This window comes from Bos mutus, chromosome 15, assembly GCF_027580195.1.
Source record: "Bos mutus isolate GX-2022 chromosome 15, NWIPB_WYAK_1.1, whole genome shotgun sequence".
In the NCBI taxonomy this organism is placed as follows: Eukaryota; Metazoa; Chordata; class Mammalia; order Artiodactyla; family Bovidae; genus Bos; species Bos mutus.
In genome coordinates, this window is record NC_091631.1 from 26,702,194 (window position 1) to 26,722,253 (window position 20,060).

The window sequence follows — 20,060 nt, forward strand, 5'->3', positions numbered from 1 at the left end:
GCGATGAACATTGGGGTACACGTGTCTCTTTCAATTCTGGTTTCCTCAGTGTGTATGCCCAGCAGTGGGATTACTGGATCATAATCTTGATTCCAGCTTATAACTCATCCTGCCTGGCACTTCTCATGATATACTCTGCATATAAGGCAAACAGGGTGACAATATATAGCCTTGATGAATTCCTTTCCCAATTTTGAACCAGTCCATTGTTCCATGTAAGGTTCTAACTCTTGCTTCTTGACCCAAATACAGGTTTCTCAGGAGACAGGTAAGATGGTCTGGTATTCCCATCTCTTTAAGAATTTTCCACAGTTTGTTGTGATCCACATAGCCAAAGGCTTTTAGTATAGTCAATAAAACAGAAGTAGATATTTTTCTGGAATTCCCTTGCTTTCTCTTTGATCCAATGAATGTTGGCAATTTGATTGATTTCTGGTTCCTCTGCCTTTTCTAAACCCAGATTGTACATCTGGAAGTTCTCAATTCAAGTACTGCTAATGCCTAGCTTGAAGGATTTTGAGCATAACCTTACTAGCATGGGAAGACAGCACAATTGTCTGATAGTTTGAACATTCTTTAGCACTGCCCTTCTTGGGAATTGGGATGAAAACTGACCTTTTCCAGTCCTGTGGCCACTGCTGGGTTTTCCAAATTTGCTGACATATTGAGTGCAGCACTTTAACAGCATCATCTTTTAGGATTTTAAATAGCTTGGCTGGTATTCTATCACCTCCACTAGCTTTATCAGTAGTTATGCTTCCTAAGGCCCACCTGACTTCATACTCCAAGATGTCTGGCTCTAGGTGAGTGACCACACACCTTTGTGGTTATCCCGGTCATTAAGACATTTTTTGTACAATTATTCTTTATATTCTTGCCACCTCTTTTTAATCTCTTATGCCTCTGTTAGATCCTTTCTTTTATTTATTTATTTATTTTTTTTAGATCCTTTATCATGTCCATCCTTGCATGAAATGTTTCTTTGATATATCCACTTTTCTCAGAGAGCTCTAGTCTTTCCCATTCTATTTTTTTTTTTTTTCTATTTCTTTGCATTGTTCATTGAAGAAGGCCTTCTTATCTCTCCTTGCTATTCTCTGGAACTCTGCATTCAGTTGGGTGTATCTTTCCTTTTCTCACTTGCTTTTTGCTACTCTTCTTTCCTCAGTTATTTGTAAAGCTTCCTCAGATAACTACTTTGCCTTCTTGCATTTCTTTTTTTTTTTTCTAAATATTTAACTGTTTTTTATTTTGCTGCCCTGGGTCTTGGTTACAGCCTGCAGGATCTTTAGTTGTGGCATATGGGATCTAGTTCCCTGACTAGGAAGGAAATGAACCTGGACCCCCTGCATTGGGAGCATGGAGTCCCAATCACTAGACCACCAAGGAAGTCCCATTTTTCTTTGGGATGGTTTTGGTCATTGCTTCCTATACAGTGTTATGAACCTCTGCCCACAGTTCTTCAGGCACTGTTTACCAGATCTAATCCCTTGAATTTGCTCATCGCCTCCACTGTATAATCATAAGGGGTTTGATTTAGGTCATCCCCGAAAATGGCCTGGTGGTCTTCCCCACTTTATTTAGTTTAAGCATGAGTTTTGCTATAAGGAGCTGATCATCTGAGACATAGTCAGCTCCAGGTCTTGTTTTTGCTGACTGTATAGAACTTTTCTATCTTAGGGTGCAAAGAATATAGTCAATCTGATTTTGCTTTTGACCATCTGGTGATGTCCATTTATAGAGTGATCTCATGTTGTTGGAAAAGGGTGTTTGCTATGACCAGTGTTTCTCTTACCAAAATTCTGTTAGCCTTTGCCTTGCTTCATTTTGTACTTCAAGATCAAACTTGCCTATTACTCCAGGTACCTCTTGACTTCCTGCTTTGGTATTCTAATCCTCTGTAATGAAAAGGGTATCTTTTTCTGGTGTTAGTTCTAGAAGGTCTTGTAGGTCTTCATAGAACCGGTCAACTTCAGTTTCTTCGCTATCAGTGGTTGGGGCATAGACTTGGATTACTGTGATGTTGAATGGTTTGCTTGGAAACCAACCAAGATCATTCTATTGTTTTGGAGACTGAACTCAAGTACTGCATTTTTGTTGACTATGAGGGCTACTCCATTTCTTCTATGGGATTCTTGCCCACAGTAGTAGATATAATGGCCATTATAAATTAAATTCACCCATTCCCGCCCATTTTAGTTCACTGAGTCCTAAGATGTTTACTCTTGCCATTTCCTGCTTGACTACGTCCAATTTACCTTGATTCATGGACCTAACAGCCCAGGTTCCTGTGCGATATTGTTCTTTACAGCGTCAGATATTACCTTCACCACCAGACACCTCCACAACGGGGCATCATTTCTACTTTGGCCCAGCCACTTCATTCTTTCTGGAGCTATTAATAATTGCCCTCCGCTTTTCCCCAGTGGCATATTGGACCCCTCCCAACCTGGGGGCCTCATCTTTTAGTATCTTTTTGCCTTTTTATACTTTCATGGGGTTCTCACAGTTAGAATACTGGAGTGGTTTGCTTGTACTTTAATGGGGACTAAAGGGAAAGAAGTTCATTAGACTTGTGTTCTGTACAAAACCAAAAGGGTAAGAGCCTGCCACGCTCCCCCTTGTAGTTCTGGGCTTGGCTGACTAAAGCTATTGCTATTTCTTCAACGGATTGTCTTTTTTATCTAGATTCATGACCACTCTTTTTCTGGATTGCTGACATTGCCAGTCTCTAAATTGTGGGATTATTTTATAGACATTTTTTTTCATTCATTTAAAATCCACAAGGCTGAGCTGTCTACCTACAAAACTATAATTAGATATGTTAAGAGGGGAAAAAAAAAAGAAAGCCTCTATCTGCTTTGAGTGAAATTAAGAGCTCTGGGCACTGGTTCAGGGTTCAGTGAAGCAGCCAGAAGCTGTTAGACAGAATATGTATGGATAAGGTGGCTTAAATAAACTCATCTGCCAGGTGTTAGAAAACCATGAAAATTAAGCTAATTAGGTTTATAGACCATATCTCAACATTGTGTCCATGCCACCCACCGAAACACTCTGGAACTCTTAACATTTGTTTAGAGCTTAGTTTTTCAAAAGAGCAGTTTCAGCCCAGATACATTCTCAATGTGTACAGAATGGAGAGCTCCATTTCAAAGCCTGATGTATATGTTGCAAGAAATCCTTGTTGAATGACTAATTACTCCCTATGTGCGTGGTGCTTTGTAAAGATCAAGTGTTTCATAAAAATACTGATCACTTACACTCTATCCAGTACCAGGTTGCGGGGTAGGGAGAGGTGTGGGTATCATTCCTACTTAAAATTTTTTTTTATTGGAGTATATTTGATTTACAGTGCTGTATGAGTTTTAGGTGCACAGCAAAGCGAATCAGTTATTCCTACATCCATTCTTTATTTTCCTAGATGGGCCTTTACAGAGTTATTGAGTAGAGTTCCCTGTACTATACTATAGGTCCTTATTAGTTATATATGGGCTTCCCTGATGGCTCAGTGGGCAGAAAATCTGCCTGCAATGCAGAAGACAGGAGACATGGGTTCGATCCCTTGGTCAGGAAGATCCCCTGGAGAAGGAAATGGTAACCTACTCCAGTACTCTTGCCTGGTAAATCCCATGGACAGAGGAGCCTGGCGGGCTACAGTCCATGGGGTCACAAAATAGTGTGTATGTCAATCCCAATCTCCCAATTTACCCCTCCCCACTCCTATACACCCTGGCAGCTGTGTTTTCTCCATCTGTGACTCTGACACAGATAAGCTCATTTGGGTCATTTTTTTAGATTCTACATATAAGTTATATCATATGATGCTTGTCTTTTTCTAACTTACTTCACTTAGTATGATAATCTCTAGGTCCATTCATGTTGCTGCAAATGCCCTTTTTCATGACTAATATTCACATACACACATCTTGTCGATGGACATTTAGGTTGCGTCCGTGTGTCTTGGCTATTGTATATAGAGCTGCTATGAACATCTGGGTGCATGACTCTTTTCGAATTATGGTTTTCTCAGATAAATGTCCAGAAGTGGGACTGGTGGATCATCATAACTCTGTTTTTAGTTTTTTAAGGACCCTCCATGCTGTTCTCCATAGTGGCTGTACCAATTTATCTCCCCACCAACAGTGTAGCAGGGTCCCCTTTCTCCACCCCCTCTCTAGCATTTATATTTGCAGACTTTTTGATGACGGCCGTTCTGACTGGTGTGAGGTATCATCCTCACGTGACAGATTAAGAGCCAGATTCAGAGAAATGGCCGGGCTCAAGTGCTAGAACAGGAAATGGTGATAAGAAGTCTCAGGTATCCTTTCTGTCACGAGGCGGTGGTCTCCCACAGGACAAAAAGGAACCAACACTGATGGTGTAGGTCCTATACAAACGTAATGGCAAGGGCAGCGTTCTCGTCAATTCCTTACAGATCAAGAACTGAGGAGTCCTTAGTTCAGTGACTTGACCAGGGTCGTAACGTCAAAGTGGCTGAGTTGGGGCATTCAGAATCTAGCTTTTAAAGAATAGACGCTGGCTGCCCTTTGTACCATATAGTAAAAATCCAGTTCATTATTCACTCCTTACCCCAAAACCATTAGGAACACAAGGATGAACTTCTTTTTCAGACACAGAGTTTTTTTTTTTCCCAAAACAAAATGGTACAGAAGATTAAGAAGAGTATCACTCAAGTCCAGCTTCAACTTGGCTGCTAGTTATAATTCACAACTAAACAAGTTACTCTTCTGTTGTAGGCTGGAAAGGTTACTGGTCAGTTGTCCATAGCATGCATCCAAATCTCTTCACCTTTTATCCTAAGTCCTTCCTCCATGGGCCTGCAATTCAATTTCTCCTCTTACCTTTCCTCACATCCATTCAGGGCCCAAGCACAGCAAACTCCTTGCAGTTCTGCAAATACGCATGCGGCCCTGCCCTGCCTCTGGGCCTCTGCCGATGCTGTTCCCTCCATCCGTAATGTGAAGTCTCATACATCTTTCATCTGTATTAACTTCATGACCCTTTCTTAATCCTTGAGTCATAATAACTTCCTCTGAATTCTGTGGCAGGGCTAGACAGCTCTCCATCACAGAACTTATCGCACTCAATTGTACTTAACTGTTAATATACCTATGCCACTCTTCCTTGCCGTACTCCCAACTGGAGACTGGGGCAGGGGTCAAAGTGGATTAATTTTCATATAAACTTGTTTAGTCCAGTCCCTTTCAAAGTGGAAGGGGGGCTAGCTCAGTAAATGTGGAATGGCTGGCAGACTGTTTAAGAATGAGGTTTTCATAGTTAACTCCGCTTCAGTATGAAATTCAAAACAATGAAGAAGACAGGACTCAAACATCACAGGGAAATAACATACACTTTTACTCTCAAAATAAATACTAATCAATTTTATTTTATAAATACAGATGCTGACTTTTCTTCCAATTACCAACAGATCAGTTTCACATGCCATTTATTATTGGTGGTGGTTTAAAAAATTATTTAAATAACCAGTTAGGTCAGGATAAATGGGCACCATTAGAACTGCTAAAAAAATATAGTTGGATACAATCTTCCAAAACTAATATTCTGGGGGGAAAAAATCTCTGGAATTTTTGAAGTGGGTAAGGGGAAGTAGAGAGAGAAAACACAAGCAAATATTCATCTGATAACATTTGCTGGCTGTTAAGAGTGTTTTGGCTACATGAAAACTGAAAGGGCCCTTAGCAGTTCAGAAATGGACAGGACAGTTTTCAACTTATATTCTCAAAGCAATTTTGTTTTTTTAGTGGTTTACAAGAATAATTACAAAGATTAGTAGGAGATAATAACTTCATCCCATATTTTGGCCTTGGCCACTTTAAACAGAGGCAAAATGAAGTCTGCAGCCTTGGGAAATGTCAGAGATTTATTCCTGGAGAATGTAATGCTGTAGGATTTACATATATCCAAGTACGGTGAAAACTGCAGACATCAAACAAACTCAATGAAAATCCAAAATCTAAACAAACCCAAACCTACAAGTGGTGTTCTGAGGCGTAACATCACTGGACACAGTGTGGGTCAGGAAAGTGTGCAGGGAACTAGCCGTCAGTTCTGGGCTACCTGATCACAGTCAATGGTGGGGTTCCATGCTGTGGGGGCGAAAAGCTGTGGACCCCAGAATCAGGGAGTCCATAAATGGGAGACTGAGAGACTGACTGACAAAATCCCAGAGCTCCAGGCTCTACGTGGTTTTGTGGAACCTGAGATCAACGCTGTAAAACATGGGTGCTCCTATATGTGGTCCGGCTGCAGGGCCTACATCGAATGTACCTTGTCTTCGAGTTTGGCATGGAGTTTAAAGGTCTCTCCCGTATCTGAGGAACCACAAATCACATGTGATTCACCTTCCATTGTTCACTACTAATACAGTCCTTCAAAGCCTTTCTTTTGGGCTTGGGAGGTAGATGTTGCTTCACTGGAGGACCCACAGCCCAGTCGGATGTACATCTAAGACCATGTCTAGCTCCACCCTTACTCTAAAATGAAAGACAGTACACTGTCAAGGAAGCCTTGACTCTACAGATGGCTTCTGCTCCAGGTTTGGAGTAGTTCCACCTATTTATGAGAAATAAGATGGATTTCTTCAGATCCAGTTAAAGCTTTTAATTGCTTGCAAGTTGGGTCTGTCTGTCATGCAATGATTCTGTGAGTTCTTTACATGAAAAAAATAACAACATGAACTATTCCATTTAACAATGTAGCTATATATTAAAATTGAGCCCAGGAATGCTTGGACGAAGTATGACAATGATTATGAACCTATGAGTTAAGTTGTTATGCAGGACGAATGAGCTATTACAGAGTACACCTGTGATGGCGTGTTGCTATATACAATACGTAAACTCAAATGAAGTCAACAACATTAGCTTAGATACAGCCACAGGTTTTGCTCAGGCTAGTCCTGTCATGATGTAACATATGGAAATATAGGTTCAAGAGGAATTTCAAAGCTGGGAAAAAAAATCAGGTTGAGTGAAGTAAACTCAATTTTTATTCTTCTATATAATACATGGATATAAGCATAAAATCTCCTTAAAGAGCTTGCAACCCTGAGGCGATGTCCTTGGGTAAATAAAGTATACAGCAACAGCAAATGAAATCTGAGCTCCAGGAATGAAAATGGACTTCAAAAACATAATTTAATATTTATGCAATTGCACACATACCAATAGTATTCTATGCCTCATCTAGTCTCTGAATCCAGCAACATCAACTGCCTCACAGTTTGCACACTGGACAGCCTGACTCCCTATGTATATTTCATCATACACAATGCCTCCTCTCCAACTGAAATTTAATAAATTAACATGGGAATTACATATAGGGATTTCTACACGGTGAGTGCATTGCCAGAAAGCACACCCAGTTTTTGACAACAGCATCTGCCCACATAAAAACTTTGGCCCCCAGAGGGAACTTGATGCTGTCTGACTATAGTAACCTTGGAGGGGAGGGTTCTTGAGGGTCTCCTGGAATCCTCCAGAGGTGAGGTTTTTCATATAATCTGAGGGCTGCTTCAAGGGTATGGCTGGCTGAAAGAGGTGGGAGGTCATGGCAACTGCATTAAAGAACCAGCGAATGTGATGTCCTGTGGTCAGGATGCACAAGGCATCTTCTGCACCAGTGGTGTAACAGCTGGGTTGACGAGCCTGGGAGCAGAGGCCGACGGGCCTCTGTATCGGAGACCACTGTGCTGCTTACACATCAACCTAACGGATGGCCAGAGACCCTTCAGTCAATGGTGGAGACCTTTCACTGAATATTCAATTTTCCCAAAAGTTTCATAAACTATGGTGAGGGCAAATGCTGTGAGAATCTAAAGGCGAGTTCATTATATTATTTATATATTATCATCTTCCCTCTGAGGATAACGTATAAGTGTAAATAAAAAAGCAGACAAATGCCTATAAGGTGACTCAAGCTAGAGAGTGACTTTTGCCTTAAAACAATTGTCAGGCCTGAAAAGCAAAATCTTGCAAGCAAAATCTAACTTTGTCTGGCCCATTGATACACAATGATCCTGAGTCCCTCCTTGATTCACAAAGTCTATTTTTCTGAGGAATATCCTCCATTAATATTCATTGTGTCATAATTACTACAAAAGGTAACCAGTGCAGCTTTATCCTCATTTCAAGCAGTGACTCCATCCTGGTCCTACCATCTGTCTGCTCACTTCACTTATCAGAACTCCTGCGTGGCCTGCGGAAACTGGATACGTTTTCGTTCAGTGCATAGATCCTTCGGGAGAACTCTTCAAATTCTCCCAGAACTTGTTCATCACACTCCACTGCCACAGCACTGTCCACGGGGATGCAGTTAAATGCTTCCAGCTGATCGCCTGAGGTGAAGCCTGTGGCTTCCATTCCGATGATCTCTTCTGCCTGTTCCACGGTGCAGCAGAGCTCGGCTTCCGAGACTGGGTGGAAGCTCCCGGGGAGCTGGGCGCCAGACGAGCTGGCCTGCTCACCAGGCAGGAGGGTGCCGTTGATTGTGGCCGGAGGCCCCGAGAGTGCTTGTCCCTGCTCCTGGCTAGTGTTCACACTCATGTGGCTTCCATTTAAGCTGTCGCCCAGATCTACCCCTTTTTTCTTGTTTTCTTTGGAGAGGTCCAAGGAGGTGTCCAAGGAGGAAGACAGAGATGCTGTCTTTCTGTCAGATTCTCCCGTGGAGGGCACAGGGGTCACAGGCTGGACTAGTGCAGAGTTGTAACTGGGGGGAGGGGTTTTGTACTGGAGTCTCTCATTCTCTGAGCTGGCCCGTTTCCGGTATCCTTTGTCTGGTGAAGGGATCCCCCCAGAGAAGCCTACATCTGCACCCCCAAATATGGAGCTTTGTCTCTTTGGAACAGGGATTGCACTGGAGGTGTGATGTCTGTCACTAGAAGACAAAAATGAGAAGTTACCTTCAACTTCAGAACTTAGCTTAAACCTTCTGGATCAAGAGACAGGAAATAATATATTCAAGTTTGAGAAAATACAAATTGATAATACTCAAATCTTAGTAGTAATTGTCCAAATGCAAGATACAAAAAGTATTATAAGTTTAGCATTGGGAACTTCCTTTAAGAAGGATACAAGACATACTAAAATATATGCAGAGGGGAGTGCCCAAGGTAGAGGCCATGTCATATGGGGAGGAGTCGAGGCAACTGGAGGGATTGGATCTGGAAAGGAAAACATATGAGGATGTGATCAAATTCATATGTCTGTAGGGCTACCAATATTCTTGTTTCTAATATTCAAGTCTTATTTTACCTTCATAAAACAGATACTGTCATTTGGCAGAGAACCTCAAAGACTTGTGCATGATAACCTCAGCGAGGCAGGGGCAAGGCTGGACTAAAACCCATGGCCCATAACTCAGTGGTCCATAGCTTTTGCAAGACCCGAATGCTAACTGCTCATGTTAGACAGCCGGCAGAGAGAGGCCCAAGGAGGTGTGTGTGTGCGTTTCGTGAAAAATCAACTTGGGAGATGACCTCTCCTGTATAATGGTAGTAGGACACATTTTGTAATCCTTGGTCTTCATCTTCCTTCAAACTTGAGTTTTCTCAGGAAGACACATTTGGGCCAGCAATAATAATCATTGTTTGGCTGTACAAAGCATAGTTTCTGAAGTAATTTCATATCCATCATTTCACTTGGTCCTCACAAAACCCTGTCAAGAAAGCAGGGTATACATTATTACTCTAAATCTGAAATAATAAATAATAATTAGTTAATGGAAATAAGAGTATCCAGACTCTGGAAATGATGGTCATTTTATATCCTGGGCTGGTGAAGCCGTCCCGGGAGTACTGATCACAGTTCCAGACATCATGCTTGGCTGAAGCTATCAGCTTCAATACAGCTGTATGAACAAACTAGGTTCAGAGACAGAGGGAGGTATGAACACAAGGTCCATGTGACATGTGTTCTTCAGAAGAGGAAACACACAGAGAAATGGCTCACAAAAAAGGCAGCTACCAGGCAGGAGCAGAGGTTAGACTTGAAACTGCACTCATCCAACAAGTAGCTACTTCATGTGCCAGGCCAGGCCTTGGGGAGAGGAAACAGAGCAGGCCCTGCCTCTGAGGAGCTTCCAATCTTAGGGAAGAAAGACGCCTGCATATATACACCGTACATACTCTATTATATTTTCAAATTACAGACATGAAAAGTGCCCTGCAAAAGAAGAAAGGATCTAGGGTTCCTTCTACCTGTATCCATGGCCACAAACCCGTAAGCCAGCTCCCTGCTCCCTCTCTGCTCAGATTTTTTCTGATGCTGGCTTATCGCTGTGGTCTAAGCAAAGGTTATTCATCTTGAGAAAAGGCAACCACAAGGTTCTTCTAATCTATGCACCCACCAGACTCCCTTGCTTGGTTATAAGTGTTGGTGCCAAGAGTGATTTCATAATTAGGGGTGCTCACTGGGGCACATATAGAACCAGGCAAGTAGACAGTAAATTACTGTTTTTAGTTCTCAAGAAAAACGAAACAGAGCAAAACCTGTTGGCCTTAATCTAGGTTTTCAGTTAATATGTTGTCAAAACTCACAGTAATGGGGTAAAGCTGCACATTTTTGCCAACCTTGTTGTTTTCGCTCTGCTACTTGCTGACAGTACCCCTCTCTACATGATTTTGCAGGGGGCCTAGGTAATCAAACCAAAACAGCATCAGCACCACCCAAAGACAAGTCTATTCTGGGCAGAAGGGCCACACTTTCAGTTGCCACCGCACCCAGGAAGGGAGAGAAGCACCAGGTGAGCCTGCCCAGAACACTGAAGGTGACGTGGCTGGTATGAGACCCCAGGCCAGGTGCTTAAACTACTCACGGCTATGGAGGCTGAATGACTCGACACCCTCCTGCCACCATCCGCCCTCCCTCCCGGGGGGACCCTGCTCTGCTTCTCTCAGCTGGGCTCCAGGTGGGCTGATAAAAGGGCATGAGGAACAAGCAGTGCTTAAGACACAACAACAAAGGGGTTTTTATAGTCATCTTTGCCTCGAAAGCTCTCAACTTTGCATGACAAAAAAGTAATAAAAGTATGAACCCCCCCAATCCCTCCCCCAGTTACAGTGAGCAGGGAACTACCCTTTTCTTGAGCATCCAAAATGCTGAATTCTCATATCTGCCCTGTGAAAAAGGTAGGCAGGTAGGAGGTTATGTGATTTCTTCAAGGTTGCAGAACCCACATCTGACTCCAGAGCCCTCACAGTCATTTGCATCTCATGTGGGAAAATCATATTCAAATTTGACTAACATTTGCTAAGAACCAACGTCTGATATTGGAGAAGGCAATGGCACCCCACTCCAGTACTCTTGCCTGGAAAATCCCATGGATGGAGGAGCCTGGCGGGCTACAGTCCATGGGGTCGTGAAGAGTCGGACACGACTGAGCGACTTCATTTTCACTTTTTACTTTCATGCATTGGAGAAGGAAACGGCAACCCACTCCAGTGTTCTTGCCTGGAGAATCCCAGGGACGGGGAGCCTAGTAGGCTGCCGTGTATGGGATTGCACAGAATCGGACACGACTGAAGTGACTTAGCAGTAGCAGCAATATCTGATATGCCAGATATCAAGCTGAATGCCATTATACACAGGCTTTCCCATTTAACCCACCCAACCTATAGCTAAGCTCTGGGCTGTTACTCTTTTTTTTTTTAATTTTTAATTTTATATTGGAATATAATTGACAATGTTGTGTTAGTTTCAGGTTACAGCAAAGTGGTTCAGTTGTACATACGCATCTATCCATTCTTTTTCAGATTCTTTTCCTATATAGATTGTTACAGAATACTGAGTAGAGTTGCCTGTGCTGTACCGTAGGTCCTTATTGATGTTACTCCTATTTTGATACATGGATTCAAAGGCTTTGCTAGATGGAGACTTTGGCATTTGCTGACATCCTGATTCTGGGATCTTTTCCAGTTTCTCTGAATTTTTATGAGAACTGAGGTAAAGACAGTATCAAATACAATTTAGAAAACCCAAGTAACAATAAAACATTCCCTCTTAAGAACGGTAAGAAGATGAGGTATTAGACAAATAAGGAAGTCTACAGGTCTAATGTTTACCCTAACAATCACACACTTTTTTCCCCCCATTTGTAGCTATGTGCCATGAAACTTTTCAAAAATTTTTACTAGTCTTTCTTATGATCTTAAAAAGAGTAAGTTGAACAAAAAAGATATATAATTTTTAATTAAAAAAACTTTTTAAAACTTGTTATCTTGGAATATAGTTGATTAACAATGTGATAGTTTCAGGTGTATAGTAAAGTGATTCAGTTATACATATACATGTAGCTATTTATTTATCAATTTAAAAAGGTATTTTCTTGATAACTGTGGGCCATCAATATGAGCACATCTTACTGACTATGACTATAGCGACTATAGGCCTTCCAGGGGTGTGTTTCTGAGTCTGAAGTCTGCATCAGGCTTTTGTACGTCCTCTCTCACTGTCAGGCTGTTACGTGCGGTCAAGTCAGTGTTTTTGCCTGCAAGGGCTTCTCCTTTTTTTGACGTTTGTGTCTTATTTGTTGTGTTCTTATAAAGTAGCTGTCTTGAACTGTGTTTGCCTGTCTTCTATTTGTGTCTTATTTGTTGTGTTCTTATAAAGTAGCTGTCTTGAGAACTGTGTGCAAAGCAAGAATAAATAGGATTTGAGAGATGGACCAGCAGATATCCTGGGTACAATACACATAATTATATGAGTTTTGTAACATTAGTTTTGCCTGCTCAGAATTAATTTTTTTATTACTTCCAGGATCTTAGCAATGTTCCAAATTTTTAAGATAGCTGAGCTTAAAATAGCTCAAGTATTGAATGACTGTATTAAAATATATACAAACACACATGCATTTTAAATTATTATAATAATTTATTCTCCCTGGACAACTAAAAATATAAACCATATTAAAAACTAAAAATCAGTAAACCTATTGGCCATCAAATAACCACTATTTGGATATTTTCCTTGTAGACTTTGATTTTATATATGTGTTTAATTTAAAAAAGACACAAAACCAATCAAACAACAAAATGAAAGGTGTGTTTGCAATATATGTACATATATATAAAAATATATATATATACATACACACACTTCTGTATCCTGTTGTTGGAAGTTATTAAAACCTCTTGGTAAACAATTCTAAGTGGCTACTCCATTAAATGAAATTATCAAAAGTTACTTAACCATTTCCTTATGTTTGTGGATTTGAGATATTTCTAAAATTTTATATTAAACTTGTATTTCTGTATAAAAATACAATGCATAGGTTTCTAATAAAATAATTTTTAAAATTTTCATATTTAATAGAAGGTTTCTAGAAGGAATCTTCATTACATGTTTTGGTATTAACTAAATTCTTACCATAAAAAAAGGAACATTTTACCTCTACTGTTGCCTAAAAAGAGAAAGGCAGCAATTAAAAAGGCAAATGCCCAAAAGCTTTCAAGATTCTTTTTGTCTGATTAGAGTCTGGCTTCATAATTACTTTATCAAGATGGAAAAAGAAGTTGAAATCCTTAGATTTACTAGTTTTTAAGACCAATTTTTAAAGGCAATTGACAACTTACTTATCAAATGAAATTATTACATTATTTAAATTGTGATGAACAACATAAATAATTTCTACTTCTGGAAACAACTAAAGTAAACCTGAGTGTTCTGGGGAGGAGCAGTTGCAGCAGAAAATATGGCATTTCTTTACCCACCACTCCAGCCACAGGTTCCTTGTTCTAAAGCACTAGATTTGGGGACATAAAGCCTGAGGTCTAGCAATTGGACAGAGTCCTCCAAGTTCACTGCAGAGTCTCCTTATCACCGTTTGCTTTGAATGGATGTCTCCTTCAGCTTGGCTTAGGTCCAAACTGGAAACATGACATTTGGGGTTTAACGCTATAATTTAAAGGAATGTATTTAAAAACAACCACCCAAAGATACTGTAATTACAAACTTTCTAGGCCACAGTTTAGTGAAACAAGACATAGACTGAATAACTGAATCATATCAGGGACTGTTAAATAATAATACTCTTTTCTGCTACAAGCACAAAAGGATATCTTAGGATCCCTGACAATAGCATGCGAGGGAGAAGCCAAGTAGTTCAGAGTTTAGAGGTCAAGGAGGACAGTCTGGTTTAAATTTGGCTTCTTTGGATCAAGTCTTCTCTGATGTCTCTAAATTAAGGTCATTAATTTCTTTTTCATTCTGTCTTTATTGCAGTTACTTTTGTTAACTCTTCAGCTATATCCAGAGCTATCTGGAGATAGTAGTGGTGATGAGAAGGGATGCTCAAATGTCTGGATCGGCAACCATGATTGATCCTGTTTATTTGGAGCTATAAATTAAGGCTGAATTCACCACTTATTAGTTATATGACTATAGGCAGTTATCGTCTCTCTGTTCTAGTTTTCTTCTTTTTAAAATAGATTATTGGACTGTGGTAAGGATTAAATAACACACTTCAAACCCTTGGCAGCTGCTGCTGCTGCTAAGTCGCTTCAGTCGTGTCCGACTCTGTGCGACCCCATAGACGGCAGCCCACCAGGTTCCCCCGTCCCTGGGATTCTCCAGGCAAGAACACTGTAGTGGGTTGCCATTTCCTTCTCCAATGCATGAAAGTGAAAAGTGAAAGTGAAGTCGCTCAGTCGTGTCCGACTCTTAGCGACCCCATGGACTGCAGCCTACCAGGCTCCTCCGTCCATGGGATTTTCTAGGCAAAAGTACTGGAGTGGGGTGCCATTGCCTTCTCTGAACCCTTGGGAGGATGCCTGCCATATATACCAATGACAGTAGTAGCTGTAATTGTGGTTTCTGTTATTATTATTTGCTTCCCTAGGCTCTGGATTCCAAAAGTATTAGCCTCATTTTACAGAAGAGGTTAAAAAAAAAAAACTTAGTTGCCCAGTCGTGTCTGACTCTTTGTGACCCCATGGACAGTAGCCCAGCTCCTCTGTCCATGGAATTCTCCAGGCAAGCCTACTGGAGTGGGTAGCCATTCTCTTCTCCAAGAATCTTCCCAACCCAGGGATCAAACCCAGGTCTCCTGCATTGTAGGTGGATTCTTTGTCGTCTGAGGCCCACAGAAGAGATAACTGAGACTCAAAGACATTAACATCTTAGACAGAAACACAGGGTAACAAGTAGCAGAGGAAAGACCAGAACCTAGATCTTCTTCCTTCTACTGTTTTCTTCTATACAAAATACTGTTTAAAGTAGGAACAAACTCAGAACTCCTCCCACACACCCACGTCTCCACTCCTGCACATCAGGGAGAGCTGCCTGCACGAATATAAGGAGTCAGGCAAGTATAAAAGAGTGGGGGAGAACGTACTAAATCAAAGGTTTATCCTGCTCGGGGTGAAACTTCACTCCAGCTTTTTCCTGAGGACATGTGGTGGGGAAGGCTTTGAATCTAGTGGAAATGCTCAAGTGCCTCTATTTACACGCTCTACCAAATGCTGCGGGACTACAAGAGCCCCCCAGGATCCTTGGAGCCACATTCTTATTGTCCCCAAACCTCTGATGTGTCATTTTTCTGTAAGAATACAGGTTCAGGGAAAGGGAATTTTTATAAGAGAATTTCTCTGCTTCCCCAAGCTAAATGAGGAGGACTCTGTTCAGCACTTCTATAACCATTATACACACACCTCGCCATGAAGCTAATCTGGGAGCAGCAGAACCAGCCCAGTGGACTCCACTACCCCTGCCCCAGCACTCTTGCTCCCTCTTCCTTTTCTGTGGGTTTTACTGCCTGAAACTATGGCCTCTTTTTACAGAAAAGGGACTGAGAGAGGGGAGAACAGGTACGGAAGCATTGGTCCAAAATGTGTTCCTACTTCCACATCTCCTGTATATAATATTCCAGACCCTTACACGTAGCTCTGCCATTATATGAAATACGTGAGCCTGGTGAAGCACTGAATCTATGTTTCATCTCCTGTAAAGTGGGTATATCCATCTAACAGCTGTTGCAGTTAGGATTAAATGGGATCTACAAGTAAAATTCTTAGTACAATGAGTAGGTACTCCATAAATTATTAATAATAAAACAATAGCAACTGATATTTTATATGAAGTATCTATTAACAGCTTTATACATGGTCTCATTTAATCCTCTCATCCCTATGATGTATTAAGAAAATCACCCTCATTTTGCAGATGAAGAAACTTAGGCACAGAGGTTAGGTAACCTGCCCAAGATCACAAAGAAACTAACTGGTTTTCTTTTTTCGGCCACGCTGGGTCTTTGCTGCTTTCTGCGTGAGCTGCCTCTAGCTGTGGGGAGAGGGGCTGCTTGTTTAGGGGCATGGGCTTCTCACTGCAGTGGCTTCTCTCATTGTGCAGCACAGGCTCCAGGGCACGTGGGCCCTAGAGTTCGTGGGCTCAGCAGTTGTGCACGGGCTTAGCTGCTCCGCGCATGTGGGATCCTCCCAGACCCTTGTCCCCTGCGCTGGCAGGTGAATTTCTATCCACCATGACACCAGGAAAGTCTTAACTGTGTTTTAACAGAGGGTGTCTGACTAAATAAATGCTAATTTTCTTCTCTTTCCCAATCCATAGGACTTGCCACCAAAACACTCTCCACTTCTATATGAGGGAGCCAGTGAGAATCAGAATAATGTTTTTAGGTCAAGTGGTTTGATAACTTTTCCTTCTCTTCTTGCCTGCATTAAGTTTGTGGGGCATTTTTACTTCCTAAGACTTGTTACGCTGTCATAAGAGTTGTAATGCATTCTAAGTATCTATTATGAACACACATTTTACCATGAACTGTTATAAATGTGGAGACTCAGTGAAAAATGAAATAAAGAAAAGAATGTAAAGATTTTCCACCTCAAGAGCATTCTTGAAGCTGGGGGGAATTTTTAGCTCTCTGAAAAGTTTTTTTCTCTGTTCTCTCTCAGATTCGCTTGTGCTTGTTTTATCTGTCTACAACCAGATCTCACACTGTAAAGTATTAGGAAGGAGTACAATTCACAGACTCAAATATGTGTCTTTCCCTCCTACAAAATGTTTCCTCTGAGGAACATTACTAGATCACAGCTGGTCAAAACGCTAAATCTTGATTGTCTGGAACCTGGCCAAAATCTACAGCTACAACTCGGTGGAATAAGAATACTTAAAAAGAAGGAAAAAACCCCACACTTTTAAATAACATTTGATCTTCTTCTTTCTCCCCCTTGTAGCAAGCTATGACCTCATGGCAGTGAGACCTCTCCATGGAGGTGTTTAAGTTGGTTTACAGCCATTAGAAATGTTTGAAGCTCTAGGTACTCCTCTGTGCCAACAGCATGTCAACTGTGCTAAAAAGCAATAATAGTTTCTCACCTTCTTAAAGATTACTGCTTAAATAATGCAGAGCAACGACAGGGCTGCACAGAGTGCCAAAAGCAGGTTGCCAAGGCGAAGCTAAGGTAGAATTACGTCTTTTGGCAGCTGAGAAATTATGACATAAAGTTAGTTTAAAAAAAAAAACCTCCATAAATTAGGCTACTAACCTTTTTCAAAATCCAGCAAAGGCTGGGATTTATCTTTCTTCTTTTTCTATCTCAGATCAAGTAGAAGCACAGAGCCTCCTTTTGGAAAAGCCAAATTGATCAGCTAGATCTTATCTCCCAGGAGGTCACTGGAGGTTAATAGTTTTAAGCATGTAAACTCTTGGCCACAGGCAAGCAATCTGAAGGCCTCTCACCATTACAGATAAGTGAAAGTGCTTAATCTTTGCCCTGGATGTTAACAAAAACAAGAAACAAAATAAAAATAGAAACAATCTTGGGCCAGAGCACAGGCTAAAATCTGTGCCAATGGTCACTTTTCCCCTGGGCTCAGCTTAGAAGGCTTCCTGCCAGAGTCTGACTAAATAAAAACAGAGGTTTAAAAAGGAATAACTGAACAAGGGAGCCTTTAGATTTTATTTAAACGGAGTTGTGATGGGGAGATGAGTTTGTGAAAGAGAAAGTTCCATCAGCAAAGGATAAAACCAAGCAAGCTGAAAAAAACCCATTTCCCAGGCTCTGTGATGTGAGCAGCTCCGTGGTCCTGGGCAACAAGGCCCAGCTGGGAAACAGAGGTCCCAGCACAGGCTATGAACAGAGGCTGAAGGGGTGCCCACGGCCCGGAGCCCACCTGGAGGCCAGCTTGGTCTCAAGGCTGAGTTCCTTGGGGTCAGGGAATAAACAGTGATCCTCCAGAGAGACAGATGGTCCCAGGAGCTGAGAGGTCAACCACTGCACCCATCAGCTTTCACTTCTAAGAAATCATCACACAAATAACGTATTGAAATCACAGGCAAGGCAACAAACATTATGAGGCTGTAACATGGTCTGTAGAAACAGAGATGCCAGGAAGGTTACCTGGCTAACTGTCGGAGTGTCTAGATTGCACTTGAAATGTGGGAGAGTGATAAGGTGTTTGTGCTGAAAACTTAAAAAAAAAAAAAAATCTACCTTTGCCAGGGAAACCAGAGTAATAGCGATGTCACAGACCAGTCACAGGAAGAACCTGACCAACTAAAACCTTGGTCAGAATTTACAAAGTAGACTTGCAGAGACAGAGCGCTAAAGGAAGCATTAGACTCCAGAGACCAACGACAGAATCTGTGAAGTTAAGTCTTTTGAAAGATGCCACAAAGCTGAACCACCATCTCATTTCTAATAAGCTCTGACATGAATTGAACCATGAAAAGAAACAACTTCAGTTGTTTGTTATTTTAAAAGAAAAATGGATAGCTTTGCCACCATATCCAGAGATGCTGAAGGCCTTTGGAAGAAATGCTTGAATGACAGCTGTCACTGAATGCTGCTTAGAGACTGTGGGACTCCAGGGATAATGTCTTGGGAAGCTTCTCTCTTGTAGCCCTCTGTATTACTATAAGAGGTGCAGTATAAACAGAACATAGCAACACATTATTTACTCCCTCATTCAAATACATGGTGAGTGTCTACTATACACCAGGCACTGTGTACTTGGGGATACAACAGTGGTTGAAAAAAGCCATGGCTCCTGCTTTTGTGGAGCTTTTATCAGAGTGGGAGTGGACAGACATTAATGTAAAAATTACAGACATAAAATGACCACCTCTGACACATGCTGTGCAGGAGTGATCAGGGGTTGAGAGAGCTTATAACAGAACTGACCCAGCCAAGGCCAAGATCTGAAGGACTAGACTTCTTCACCAGGTGAAGAGTGGGTGTGTAGGTGAGAGCATCCAGGCAAAAGGAAAAGGATATGTCAAGACCCTACCTACATCAAGAAAGACAACAATGTGTGAGGACCCAAAAAGTCATCAAGTGAACAGCAGCCTGGTAGAAGATAAAGCTGAAGAGGAAAATGTGGTCTAGAGTAGACTATGCAGAAACCCAGAGGCCATGTTTAGAATTTTCTCTTCAAGTCATTAAAGTGTTTTAGGCTAGGGGTGTGTATGTCTGTGTCTGTTGTCTGTCTAGTGGGTAGGGAGAGGAAGAGACACTGATCGACTGATCTGTATTTTGGCAGGTACACTCTGACTGAAGCTGGAGAACACACGGGAGGGGGTCTGGAGCGGATGCTGGAGGACCGAGCACAGGCCGTGCAGTAGTGCAGGTGAGATGATGCAGGCTTGGGCCAGAGTGGAAAGGTGTAGCTGCAGACAGAGGCACATTAGGGGGAATCAGCAGAGGTTGCGAAGGTTGGAGTTATGAGGAAAGGGAGAATCAAACAGCTTCCTGGCCAGTGTGAAAGACTGGATGGAGATTCGATTTGCTGAAAGCAGAGCCCTGGAAGACCATGAGGCTTACAATGGTTCTGGTGGAAGACAGGGGAAAAAAACAAACAAAAAAACCACAACGTGGGCACACATGGTGTGCTATGAAAATGTCCAGGAGGCAATCTGAACAGAGGTCTGATACCAGAACAGAGACCTGGGCTAAAGAGTTATACTTGTGCTTCAGTTCAGTGTGGGTGATAATTAAAAAATGTAGTTGAAGATCAGATCAGATCACTGGGCAGGGGTGGTGAATAAAATCAGAGAAAAGAGGGCCAAGG

General features: G+C 41.7%; 1 protein-coding gene across 3 annotated transcripts in view; it reads right to left on the minus strand.

Annotated features, from left to right (window-relative positions):
* Positions 1-5,387: 5,387 nt before the first annotated feature.
* The window catches only part of UVRAG (UV radiation resistance associated), a 332,821-nt gene continuing 318,148 nt past the window's right edge, over positions 5,388-20,060 (minus strand). For all 3 annotated transcript variants that reach the window (XM_070383686.1, XM_005902497.2, XM_070383687.1), the window contains one exon: positions 5,388-8,916. In XM_070383686.1, coding sequence (XP_070239787.1) covers positions 8,214-8,916 — 703 coding nt within the window. In that variant the 3' untranslated portion in view covers positions 5,388-8,213. The remainder of the gene's footprint in view (positions 8,917-20,060) is intronic.